The 12,362-nt window shown below is 47.8% G+C and overlaps 1 protein-coding gene across 6 annotated transcripts in view; it reads left to right on the top strand.

Moving 5' to 3' along the window:
• Rubcn (rubicon autophagy regulator) overlaps positions 1 to 12,122 on the top strand; it is a 58,681-nt gene extending 46,559 nt beyond the window's left edge. For 4 of the 6 annotated variants that reach the window (XM_051191361.1, XM_051191357.1, XM_051191358.1 and 1 more), the window contains 10 exons: positions 1,276 to 1,350; positions 4,440 to 4,497; positions 5,016 to 5,148; positions 5,733 to 5,878; positions 6,455 to 6,519; positions 6,929 to 7,167; positions 7,721 to 7,782; positions 8,147 to 8,300; positions 9,298 to 9,391; positions 9,600 to 12,122. In XM_051191361.1, the coding sequence (XP_051047318.1) occupies positions 1,276 to 1,350; positions 4,440 to 4,497; positions 5,016 to 5,148; positions 5,733 to 5,878; positions 6,455 to 6,519; positions 6,929 to 7,167; positions 7,721 to 7,782; positions 8,147 to 8,300; positions 9,298 to 9,391; positions 9,600 to 9,778 (1,205 nt within the window). In that variant the 3' untranslated portion in view covers positions 9,779 to 12,122. The remainder of the gene's footprint in view (positions 1 to 1,275; positions 1,351 to 4,439; positions 4,498 to 5,015; positions 5,149 to 5,732; positions 5,879 to 6,454; positions 6,520 to 6,928; positions 7,168 to 7,720; positions 7,783 to 8,146; positions 8,301 to 9,297; positions 9,392 to 9,599) is intronic. The other 2 variants (XM_051191360.1, XM_051191359.1) reach the window with 1 other exon arrangement.
• Positions 12,123 to 12,362: the final 240 nt, after the last annotated feature.

The following is a 12,362-nucleotide window of genomic DNA, read 5'->3' as shown; positions in this document are numbered from 1 at the left end:
GAGAGGCTGCCATCTGGGAAGGATTTGTAGTAGAGAAAGCTAATGTTCATTTTGCATCACTAGTCACCTCAGAGGGGCATCTGACAGGAGACCAAAGAAACAGTCTTGAGGCCAACCTGGTGAGTCAGGGAGTTTATTGGTTTCCTTATAGGCTGCATCACCAATAATAATAATAATAGTGAAATCACACCAGCATGAGTGACAGACTCCCAAGAGCTGCACAGCTGGAGTCTAGCCTTCAGCTCACCTCCCACCTCTGGGAGAGTCTAGCACTGCCCTGAGGCCATATGCGCTGTTGCAAGCATTACTGGAAGCCCGGGAATGAGTGGCTGAACACCCAGGCGCGAGTCTGGTGATCTCTCACCTAGTTTGTATGAAAGAATGTCAGTAGATTGGACCTCAGGAGTCTCCCTGAGTCCAGACAGGGATCAGCTGCCCTGACTCCAAGGTAGCAGTGACAGCATCGTGCTCAAGTGATAGACTTCACAGCAGCCCCAGACTGCAGACCGTAGAGTCTGCAGGACCCAACAAAGAAACAAACAACTAGTAAAACAGTTCAGGTGGAGAAACTCTTCACGTGGCAAAACTAAGCGATTTTCTTGTAGAGCTGAATTGTCTGTGTGTACTCCATTATCACACTGTAAAATGATAAGGAATAGGTCTTCTTTCTGTTTTAGTCTTCAGGGGCCTCCTGAGTAGCCAGAGTGCTTTCCCACTCAGAAGTTCAGATTTTACATAACTTTTACAGGCCCAGAGGAACTTGGATTTTGGTTCTTCCTAATGTTTTTGATTTCTATCCATGACAATAATAGTAACTTAAAACTCCTTCCCCCGCCCCTTAGTACACAAAGTGCACTCCTGTTGGAAACCGTTGCTTCAATTGTGAGCTCCAAGGGTGTATAATCAGCTAATTCCCTTGGGTTCAGAATAAAAACCCTTAAAGGAAACAACCATAGGATGGGATTTCTCAGTCTCCAAGCCCTGTCATTCTTTGATGTGAGGGACTGCTTGAGGATTGAGATGTTTGCCATCATCTCTGGCCTCTATACATGAACCTGCCAGTAATGGCCCTGGCATCACCCTCGGTTGCTTCTTAGGAGGTGTTTGAGGCTGGACTGGTTTGGGGAAGTAACTGTTTTCCAAGCCTACCCATGCATGTGGGTTCCTGAAAGCTGCACACAAGTCACAGCCTGTTCCCGAGGATGTGTAGTATGGAATTGTCGGCCTCAGCAACTTTCTTTCTAAAGGGCCCTCTTTGTAATTATTATTACACAGATGGTAGTGAAGCCTCTAACCTGACTCACATGTCAAAGAGTGGACTCTCAGTGTCAATGGCCTCCATGTTCTCAGGTAGCCATGCTGGAAGTGTGGATGTGCTTCTATATGCGGGTGTGTGAATGTTTGCACCAGCTGTCATACATGTTTGATCTTGTGGTGCTTGTCAAGGTTGCAGAAGAACTACGTAGACTAGAAAACTGGAAAACACTAGACAATGCAGGAGCAATTCAGATATTCAGAGGCCATTTTACATAGGATTCAAGCAGTCCTTGCCATCTCCCCTCACAGACATGAGATTAGATTAGATAGTAAAGCGACTGACAGGGTCAAAGCTTAGAAAGGATAGTCAAAACTTGAAAAGGAAAAATAGTTCTTTTGGTCTTGGGTTTTTCTGGTATTGGTGGTGGGTAAGAGCATAAAATATTTCATACTGAGTAAAATTTTAATGTGGAGCTCCTCCGCTTCCTTTTGGAATGCCTACTAACTATAGAAATTCACTAAGTTGTGTAGACTTTGGATCTGATGAATTTTAGTGTTTGATGTTTTTATTTACTTGCAAGTTTTGGTTGGTTGGTTGCTTGCTTTTTTGTTTGGGGGTTTTATTCTGTTTTGTTTTTAGTTTTCAGTTTTTCGAGACAGGGCTAATCTGTATAACAGTTCTGACTGTCCTGGAACTTGCTTTATAGATCAGGCTGGCCTTGAACTCATGGAGATCTGCCTGCCTCTGCCTCCTGAATGCTGGGATGAAAGACATGTGCCACCATACCTGGTTTATTTGCAAGTTGGGTTTTTTGTTGTTGCTGCTGTTTATAATAAATGTTATATTTAAAAAGAAATGCTCAAATAAGAATTTAAGTTCAGGGGCTGGAGAGATGGCTCAGCAGTTAAGAACACTGACTTGTCCAGAGGACCTGGGTTCAGTTATTAGAACCCTTATCAGGTGCCTCACAACCAGCTCCAGGGGCTCCAAGAATTTAGGTTCAAGCCAGGTATGGTGACCCACACTTTTAATTCCAGTATTTGGCAGGTGGATTCCTGTGAGTTTAAGGCCAGCTGGTCTACATAGTGAGAATGAGACCCTATGTCAGGGAAAAATAAAAAATGACTTCAGTTCAGGTCCTAGACAGAAGACTCAGCAGTTAAGAGTGGTTGCTGCTCTTCCAGAGGACTAGAACTCAGTTCCCAGCATGCACACGGGGCAGCTCACAGCCATCTGTAACTCTAGTGTCAGGAGATCTGACACCCTCTTCTGACATTCTGCAGGAGGATTTAAGTTCAAACCTATAGCTCAGGGCACCCGCAAACAGGACAAGTAGGACAGAATGGCATAAGGCTAAGAGTCTCTTTAGAGTTTGGGATTTTCCAATCACGCTCCCAGGAAGTAAATCTCTTCTAGATAACTTCATACACAATTAAGGATTATTGCTATAATGTTTGACATCTAGGAAAATAGTTGGTAGGATTAACTGGAAGAGTATAAAAGTTTCCTACTCAAAAAAGTTTAAAACAAAAGCTCAGAATTTCATTTACTAATTTTTAGTTTCATAGTTGCAACTTTTAGTAATACTAATGGAATTGTTTATTACTGCTAATAATGTGACCCATTGGAATTTGAAAATATTATATAAGATTAGGCCAAGATTTAGAGATATGTAATAAAGTAAGGAGTTTCTCTTTGCTCTACTTTTGAACTGTCTCCTCCATCAGAGCATATCATAAGGCCCTGTTACTTGGGTTACTTGGTAGTTTAGCACACATGAGGGCAGTGCTGAAGGGACTTATGCCAAGCCTGAAAACCAGAGTTTTAGCCCCAGAGTTCACATGATGAATGGAGACAACTCAGTCCTGCAAGTTTTTCTCACTCTCCACCCACATACCGTGGCATACAAGTACTCATGTGTGAGTACAAACAGTCCCCCTAAATAAATAAGCTAAAGGAATAGAAAACTTACTCAGATTGTTTACAAAGGCAGATGATGACATCAGACCATCAATAGATAGTCTAAAACTATTCCAAGTCCTATGTAAGTAGCTGCAACCAAGATTCCAATATCTAGAGAAGTTATTTAAAGTTCACAGATCAGAACCAAAGTTTACCTCAAACCCACATAAAAGCCAGTGAGACATGATGGGAGGCAAAGGCTAGATCCCCAGTAACCATCTCTGGGGCCAGCAAGAGATTCTACAGTAAATAAAGTGGAGAGTGATGGGGTGGGGGGGGGATGTCCCCGTGTGCCTGTGGTGAGTGTGTCCCCGTGTGCCTGTGGTGAGTGTGTCCCCGCGTGCCTGTAGTGAGTGTGTCCCCGTGAGCCTGTAGTGAGTGTGTCCCGTGTGCCTGTGGTGAGTGTGTCCCCGTGTGTCTGTAGTGAGTGTGTCCCCGTGTGCCTGTAGTGAGTGTGTCCCCGTGTGCCTGTGGTGAGTGTGTCCCGTGTGCCTGTAGTGAGTGTGTCCCCGTGTGCCTGTGGTGAGTGTGTCCCCGCGTGCCTGTGATGAGTGTGCCCCGTGTGCCTGTGATGAGTGTGCCCCGTGTGCCTGTAGTGAGTGTGTCTCCGTGAGCCTGTAGTGAGTGTGTCCCCGCGTGCCTGTAGTGTGTCCCGTGTTCCTGTAGTGAGTGTGTCCCCGTGTGCCTGTGGTGAGTGTGTCCCCGCGTGCCTGTGATGAGTGTGCCCCGTGTGCCTGTAGTGAGTGTGTCTCCGTGTGCCTGTAGTGAGTGTGTCCCCGCGTGCCTGTAGTGTGTCCCGTGTGCCTGTAGTGAGTGTGTCCCTGCATGCCTGTAGTGAGTGTGTCTCCGTGTGTCTATAGTGAGTGTGTCCTCGTGTGTCTGTAGTGTGTCCCCGTGTGCCTGTGGTGAGTGTGTCCCATGTGTCTGCAGATCTTTTTTTTTCCACTCACTGTTTTACACCAAGCCTGAGTTGGTGCTTCCCGCTTGTTTTGTAATCACTCTGACCTTCTCAGTGCTCTGCATGATGTCACTAATTAACCTGATTGTGATGTGGATGGAGATGGACTAAATAGCGTGTAGAACTTCACCTGTCTCCATACCCTGTGTAGAATGTGCTCCTAGCTGCCACCTTAGTGCTTAGCTGCAGCACCCTGTGACAAGTCCCTAGCTTCTCTTCCTTTCCCGTTTCCTGCTCCCCTCATCACTGGTTTCCATGCAGATGCTGACATCAGGAGGAGTGCAGTCTCAAACGGCAGATCCTCCATCTCCCAGACCTTGTGAGTAGTTTTTCATTCATTTTAATAACCTTGGGGTACGTGGACAAACAAGCCCAGATGGTGGCCCGTGCTTGAGAAAGGTGACAGAGAAAGCCATCCCATTTCAAGAAGAGATAAGGTTGAAGTGATGGCCCTTCCTGGTGGCAGCCATTCAAGGGAAAAAGACCTCATCTCTGAGAGGTGCAGTAGCAGTTTTACTGTCTTCTTTTACAAACAGGTATAGTGTCCACTTTGCAATGAAAGGAACTGAACCTTAGAGAAAGGAAAATACAGAACTCTTAACTGCAGTACCACCAGTGCTCTTGGTGAAATATATACAGACTTAGGACAGTTAAGAACAGCAGTATTTTTTTTCACAGCATGTGTGTCTGGCATTGAGTAAAGAAACTGAACTGAGTCTGGGTGCAGCGAGTGTTCTCTTGGCTGTAAGGTTCAGGTGTGCGATCTCAGGTCCTGAAAGGAAGCGCCTGTCTTCCTGGCATCATGCGCTCAACCCTCCTTGGTTCTCTCCTTTCCAGCTCCCATTGCTTCCTGCACTCCACATCCGCTGAGGCAGTGGCCATGGGGCTTCTGAAGCAGTTTGAGGGCATGCAGCTTCCAGCTGCCTCAGAGCTAGAGTGGCTGGTTCCAGAGCACGATGCCCCACAGAAGGTAGGCTCTTCCGCGCTCCCACACCAGCAGCCTATGCACCTTCTGGTCCCGTGTTTCTTTCTCACATGGCCCCAGTCTAGAGTGAACCTGTGCATCCGTCCTTACTCAGGGACACCATTTGTTAAAGTGTGGTGAGTGAGTGAGTGGGTGGGTGGGTGGGTGGGTGGGTGGGTGAGTGAGTGAGTGTTTGCTTGCCTAGGTTTTCCGTAGCAGACCGCTCCTTCATTTGTGGCTAACTTTAAGACAGTGTGTGAAAGTGAGTTGTTCAAACTCTTCTTGGCTCTGTAGTTGAATCTTTTAAGGCATGCCGGTATAGTAAGGCCCTGGGAAGCATGGGGGCAGCAACAGCAGTGGGTGCCAGCACTCTACAGTGATGTTTCTATTTGCTTCTTAGAACTCAAGGTCCTTGCTTATAGTAGCCTAGTACCTACTAGTTCGTTTTTAATCAGGGTTCCTTGAAGGCTCAGCCTGTGGTAATTCTGAAATGTGTTTCATTGTCTCTGCTTCTGTCGTGGCCAGAGGGCTAAGCATATGTGTCCCCTAGATTGTCCAGGCCAGCTCTCTCACACACTTTTCTCCTGCAGCTCCTGCCTATCCCCGACTCACTGCCCATCTCACCAGATGACGGGCAGCATGCAGACATCTACAAGCTGCGTATCCGTGTCCGTGGCAATCTAGAATGGGCTCCACCCCGGCCTCAGATCATTTTTAATGTTCATCCAGCCCCAACGTGAGTAGCCAGTGGCCATGTCTTTTGACAGAGGATTCATCCTCCTTGTCTTACCTCTTGTCTCTACCTCTGGTTGTACTTTCCACACAGTATTTAAAAGCATAGAAAAGAGGATTCTTCATTTTATTTTTGTTCTTAAATTCTTTTAGCCCTTTAATTCTTTCCCACACCTAACTGGACTCCACCCTCCCACCCCTACCCTGGCCTTTTAAATCAGCATTTCCAGACTGTTCCCTTTCTTCTCATACTATGTGGGCTTACTGGGATTTTCATTTTAAGGTAAATGACTTTCTCTTGTTACTTACTATTCCTCATCCCCTGCATTTATACAGAAACATGGTTCATATTGAGGATAATCACTTAGTCACTGCTATGGCCCCCACCCTATAAATTCTAACCTCATAGACCCTCATTTTACATTAGTTCTCCCAGTAGAAATGTGCTTTGTCTGACTCTAAAAGAAAATTGGTAAGTTCTCAGCTGTCCATCCTTAATGAGAATCTGTACCTCACCCTTTATATGTCTGTGCTTTATATGCAGCTGCTCTGCTAATCACTCTCTTTCACCTTTCTGTAGGAGGAAGATTGCTGTGGCCAAGCAAAATTACCGCTGTGCAGGCTGTGGCATCCGGACTGACCCTGGTAAAGCTTTGTCCTGTCAGAGGTGATCTAGAGGAGGGGATAGAGCAGGTATAGGGAGAAGTAAAAAGGGCCTGGAGTAAGAGAGGAGGCCTAGGCAGGAGTTGTCAGTTGTAGGGAATTACCTCAGCAAACAGTACCCCAGAGCCACATCTTGGGGACACTGGATCCCTGCAGCCAGGTTCTTAGAGAGCAGTCTCATCAGCTCTGGAAGGTTTGGAGTCTTTGATGGTCTCCAGGATGGGATACTAGAGCCATAGACCTCATATAAGCGGGATTTTTCCAGCTTTAGAAAATCCACAGAGAAGTGGCTAGAAGCTGCTTTGCCCTCCCTGCCTGCCTTTTGAAGAGTCACTCACTAGCTTCTGGATGCAAAGGCTACATCTGTCCCTTGGTTATGTGGGTTTCCTAGATTACATCAAGCGCCTGCGGTACTGTGAGTACCTGGGCAAGTACTTCTGTCAGTGCTGCCACGAGAACGCCCAGATGGTCGTCCCCAGCCGGGTTCTGCGCAAGTGGGACTTCAGCAAGTACTGCATCAGCAACTTCTCCAAGGACCTGCTCATTAAGATCTGGAATGATCCCCTCTTCAATGTGCAGGACATCAACAGCGCCCTCTACAGGAAGGTCAAGCTGCTCAATCAAGTCCGGGTAAGATGCCCGAACAAGGTGCATCACAGGTTCATACTTCTCTCCGGCTCTGGCCCCTGTCGGTGCAGTTCCCTTAGGTCACCACACTTCTTGTCACAGTCACCATTCATGTTCTGTGTATTTTCTTGTTGGTCTGTTGTCCAGTGCTGGGGTTGGAGCCCAGCACAATACCCATAGTGCTAGCAAGGCCCTCGACCACCTACCACCCTCTACTGAGCTACACTTCCACAGCCTCGGGCATTGTCCTGCCAGTCCCAAGCCTGGAAGGCGCATTAGGGATGTAGATAGCACTTGAAAGCGAGAACAGTTTCTACACTCACTGAGCACAGGAGTGGGGATTGGAATCCCAGAGTTCTCGGTGGCTGCTGGTGTGTCTGAGTGAGCAGCCGGACCTGGCAGAAGGGCCTTCCCTGGCCTGAGATCACTTGGAGTGAGTTGTTGAACGAGAGGTGTAGGACAGTCCAGCTCTGGCTTCTACATGCAGAGTGTTAGGGCACCTGCTGGCCCCTCTAACAGCTCCTTCTCTCCCCTCCACCCACTCTCCTGTCTCCAGCTGCTGCGGGTTCAGCTGTACCACATGAAGAACATGTTTAAGACCTGCCGACTGGCCAAAGAGTAAGTCTGGTGGAGGCCAGAGTCCTCTGGTGTCCTGTTGTCTCTGAGAGGTACATGTCCCAACAGTTGGCTCTGTTTTACATGAGGAAGGGTCTAAAGTAGTAAATAGGAAGTCATGGCAGTAATTAGACCTGTGTCCCTCTCTCAGGGGGACTGTCTATCCAGGGCCAGACACCACTTCCCAAGCTCACTCTAAAGGGTTTGGAAATAAAACACTTCTGTCCTCCAGGTACCTGGTGTGGGGAAGCTGGGGTAGCCAGGATACCTGGGCTGGCTGAATGCTGCCCACCCTCATGAGCTTCTCTCCTGCTGAGTAAGGATTTTTTGCACTGGCACCCTCTCCACAGCCTCTCATTTCCTGTAGGCTTTTGGATTCCTTTGACGTAGTTCCAGGCCACCTGACAGAGGATCTCCACTTGTACTCACTGAACGACCTGACTGCTACCAAGAAGGGGGAGCTGGGGCCCCGGCTGGCTGAGCTCACCAGAGCAGGAACTGCTCACGTAGAGAGATGCATGGTGAGGAGGAGGCTGTGCTTTGCCATGCAGCTGAGCCCTTGCTGGGGGGGGGGAGGGCTTAGTGGTGGGGCAGGGCTCTTGACATTTAGCTTGATATGGCCAGTTGGTACTGAGAGAGAAACCAGAGGGCTTGCTGTTGGCTGAATGAATGAGCAGTTAGAGGGAAAATACTGGGCACTGAGGCAGGGGGACTATGAGTTCAGAGTTAGCCTGGACCATGTAACAAGAACCCATCTCCAGAAAACAAGAACACAAAAAGGATGGGACAGGAGTTGATGCTGGTGTTGCCCTTTCACTGAAGGAGCGAACACTAGGGGAGGACCTTTGCCCAGAATCTAGACTTATTGTCAACCATAGTTCAAACAGTTTGCTGTGTAAGCCTCAGTTTTCTCCTATCTGAAATGAAGGTAATACTTAGATGAACTGTTCTTTCCCCTTGAGCTTCTGAGGTTTGATGGAACAGCTTATTTGATAGCATTTTTGTAACTCCTATTTACAAATGTAACTTATTACAGTTCATGATGGCATTAACATGCTAGAAATTCAGGAATGATGCTTTTAGATCTGCCCATCTCAGCTGCCCAGTTTGTGAGCCTGTGGTGGGGTGAGGATGAAGGTGTGAATCTGACTAGAAGGTATTATTTCGGAAAACAGTCTTGACTTTTCCTTTTATCTCAATCACTAGTGGTATTGTTTCAAGATAACACTGATACCCAGACTGGATTACAGACTTTAGGACCCTCTTCTCAGTACCACCCTTCCTCCTTGCCTCTTGGCTGAGAGGCAAATGCTTCTCAAGCCTGTGTCCCCCTTATCCTTTCCTTAAGTTTTGTGTGATGGTACCTGGCTCACATGCTTGCAAGTCCAGTGCTAGGCTCTACACTGTAGACAATAGACCCCTTCACCCTGCTCAAAGTGGTCGTTATGGTTTGCTCCCCCTCACCGAGTCCTCCCTTCTGGGCCAGTCCCTCACTTTGCTACCTACTCTCCTCCATAGCTGTGCCAAGCCAAGGGCTTCATCTGTGAGTTCTGCCAGAATGAGGATGACATCATCTTTCCTTTTGAGCTACATAAGTGCCGTACCTGTGAAGGTGAGGATGGATGCTAGCATTGAGACAAGCAAAGCTGGATACCAAGTGAATGTATTACCTGAGAGTTCTCTATTAGCAAGAGTATGGTGTAACTCCATACTCCACCACTGCCAGAATACAAGCTATGGGGAGGAAAGGCTGAGGTGGTAACTTGCTTCTAGCCTGATAATACGAATCATTTTCTTCTCTCTCTTTTCAACCTGACTAGAGTGTAAAGCATGTTACCATAAAGCTTGCTTCAAGTCTGGAAGCTGCCCCCGGTGTGAGCGGCTACAGGCCCGGCGGGAGTTGCTGACCAAGCAGAGCCTTGAGTCCTACCTGTCTGACTACGAGGAGGAACCCACGGAAGCCTTGGCTCTAGAGGCTACCATCCTGGAGACCACCTGAGGAAAGGACCTAACCCTTTGTCTAAGGGGCTGGCTACTGTCAAACGATACAGAACTGAGCCACACCTTCAAGGAAGGTGATAGGGCCTTTTAAAATATATATATTGGCATTTTTTTTATGACTTGTCTGCTGTCCAGGTGTAGGCAACCTTTATTGGTTGATGGGTCCAGTCTGTTGTGACAGATATCTGTGTGCATTGGGTATTTCCATCAGAACTGCTACTTGGAGTGCCTCTTGTCAGGGGAGTGGACAGCGAGCGGGACCCAGTTCTTTGACATGCTTGGCCTGTACCCATAAGACCAGATCTGGTTGCAGCTACAGCTCAAGGCTCATTCCTACTCTTGACTTAATTCTCCAGCTTCTGAGCCAGGCCTATCTCAGGCAGTGGTCTTCCTCCCTCTTTGCTGCTGAGACAGGGGAATGGGATTTTCCTGCCCCAGTCCCGAAGAGAACAAGACTGTGCCCTGAGGCCGGGAAGAGAATGGGGCTGCACAGTGGGCATTCCATCCAGCCTACATAGGCACTGAGGGACAGGTATGAGCACAGTCGTTAATATTTTAGAACCCTTGGAGACCTCAAGGAGGCAAGCATGACTTCCCTGTTCAAGAATACCAGGCATCGGCGGATACAAACTGGCTTGTGTACTCTGATGGTCTTGAAGCAAAGAGCAGAGCCAGGCCCATTTGTAGCCAGCACCACACACATAAGTGAGGCTGTAGCTGGTGCCTGTGGAGCATTTATTCAGATAAAGGATAATGGTCGCCTCTTGGGTGTTCAGTGTCCAAGTTAACTACTTGAGTGCAGGTGTGCTTCAAGCTCAGACAAGTCCCTCATGCCAACCTAAGGCGAGGATAGAAACCCCACCCACCATCTTAATAGTGGGTCCCTTATTGCTCTGTATGATTATGTGACCTTTCTGGATCTAAGTAAAGGTGTGACCCAACTCCATTCTCTGTTCCCTTCCCCCAGCACAGCCGGGGCCCTCCCGTTGGCTGATCTCTTGCCTTAGGTTCTTTCCACAGTTGGGAGAAGCCTGCCCACTTAGTAGCATTGGAGAACTCGAAAGTTTGTGAATGTTTCTGTTTGTTCCGAGAAACAGGAGCCTTTATGCCATTTATGCACTTAACTCTTCAGCATCAGTAATGTATGTTAAATCATCTGTTCCTATTACTAATTTTAATAGACCACCCCCATCACTTAATGTGCATTTTATGGAGTTTCCTAGACTAAGCCAGACACTTGCTGCAGTGCCTAACCTCTGTAAGCACTGGTCAGGTTGCATCTCAGATCCTGGCGGTTCTGGGAACATGTCCACAGTGCTTTTGTTCTAGAACTGATTTCTTCCATGTACCTGTCTTCCTGTGCTTGGTTGCTAGTGAAGTAATTGGCCCAAGCACTTCCCCAAGAAGCCAAAGTAGTGCATGGTTGGTGGAAGCTGGAAGGTTCTGAGCTGGAGGGAACAAGGGGTCTCCCTGAAAGACAGAAGGGACGCTGATGTCACAGCCACACTGAGCTCTGGCAGAGCAAGGGCAACATGTCAGAACTGGCCCATGGTGCAGTTCTTCTGCCTCACATTTGGGAGCTGACAACAGCATTGGACAGGGTGACTAGGGCTCTTCTCTCAGTTGGCGGTGAGACAGAAGGCTGAGGCCAGGGCCACTTTGAAGGGCTGGTTAGAAAACCCCTTCCTTCAGGGAGATTTAGGAATGAGCCCTTCAAACTCAAGTGTCGCTGAGTCAGATCTCGGATTCCAGTTTGTGGCTGACTTCCAGCTGCTCACTCTAAGCCACCACACTGGAGGAGACTGCCACGCCCACACTTCCTGTCAACACAGACTCTTGCTGGCCTTGGCCATCCCACTGAGTTTCAGTGTTTCCCACCTCCCCACCCCTCTAGGTCATGTGCCCCAATTCTGTGCTGTCGTTATGTCCAAATACTGTGTTTATTTATTTGGGAGTGGGAAGAGGGACAGAGGGGATGTTGTGAAAGCACTTTGTCACTTGACAGTATCTGACAGTCCCCTGCTGTGGAGGTTCTGAATGCACTGAAAAGAGCTTGCTGGAGGAGGCCTGAGGGAAGCATCCTCTCTGTACAAAGGGAAGCATTTGCTCCTGAGGTGGAGATAAGCTCAAGGCGCTGAGAGGCATGGAAACCTGGAGCTCTGCTTTTACAAGCCTCTTACCAATTCCTTCTGCCAAGGGTTAAGAGCTTTGGCTGAACTAACAGAAAAGGAGCAAGACATCTGTTTGTGTACAATATATGTCTTGAACTGGATTTTCACCTGCTGTAATTTGTGTACATCCTAACAGTTCATGGTCATCTTTAATAAACTAAGGACATGAAATCCTGCCTTTTGTTTACCTGTCTTGCCTACTGGAATGCTATTGTACATCCACTGAAAAGCAGCCATGTTTGAAAACTAAGTGACTGGTTTTTGTTAGTTGTTTCATTGTTGTTATCATTGTTGGTTTTTAAAGACAGGGTCTCACTGTGTTTCTCAGTCTGGCCTCAAACTTGGAATCTTCCTGTCCTCTGTTCTCCTAATGCTGGGACGATAGGTACACAACACAGTGCACTATACACG

This window comes from Phodopus roborovskii, unplaced genomic scaffold (assembly GCF_943737965.1).
Source record: "Phodopus roborovskii unplaced genomic scaffold, PHOROB, whole genome shotgun sequence".
Taxonomy (NCBI): Eukaryota; Metazoa; Chordata; class Mammalia; order Rodentia; family Cricetidae; genus Phodopus; species Phodopus roborovskii.
This window is presented reverse-complemented; position numbering and strand designations above follow the sequence as displayed.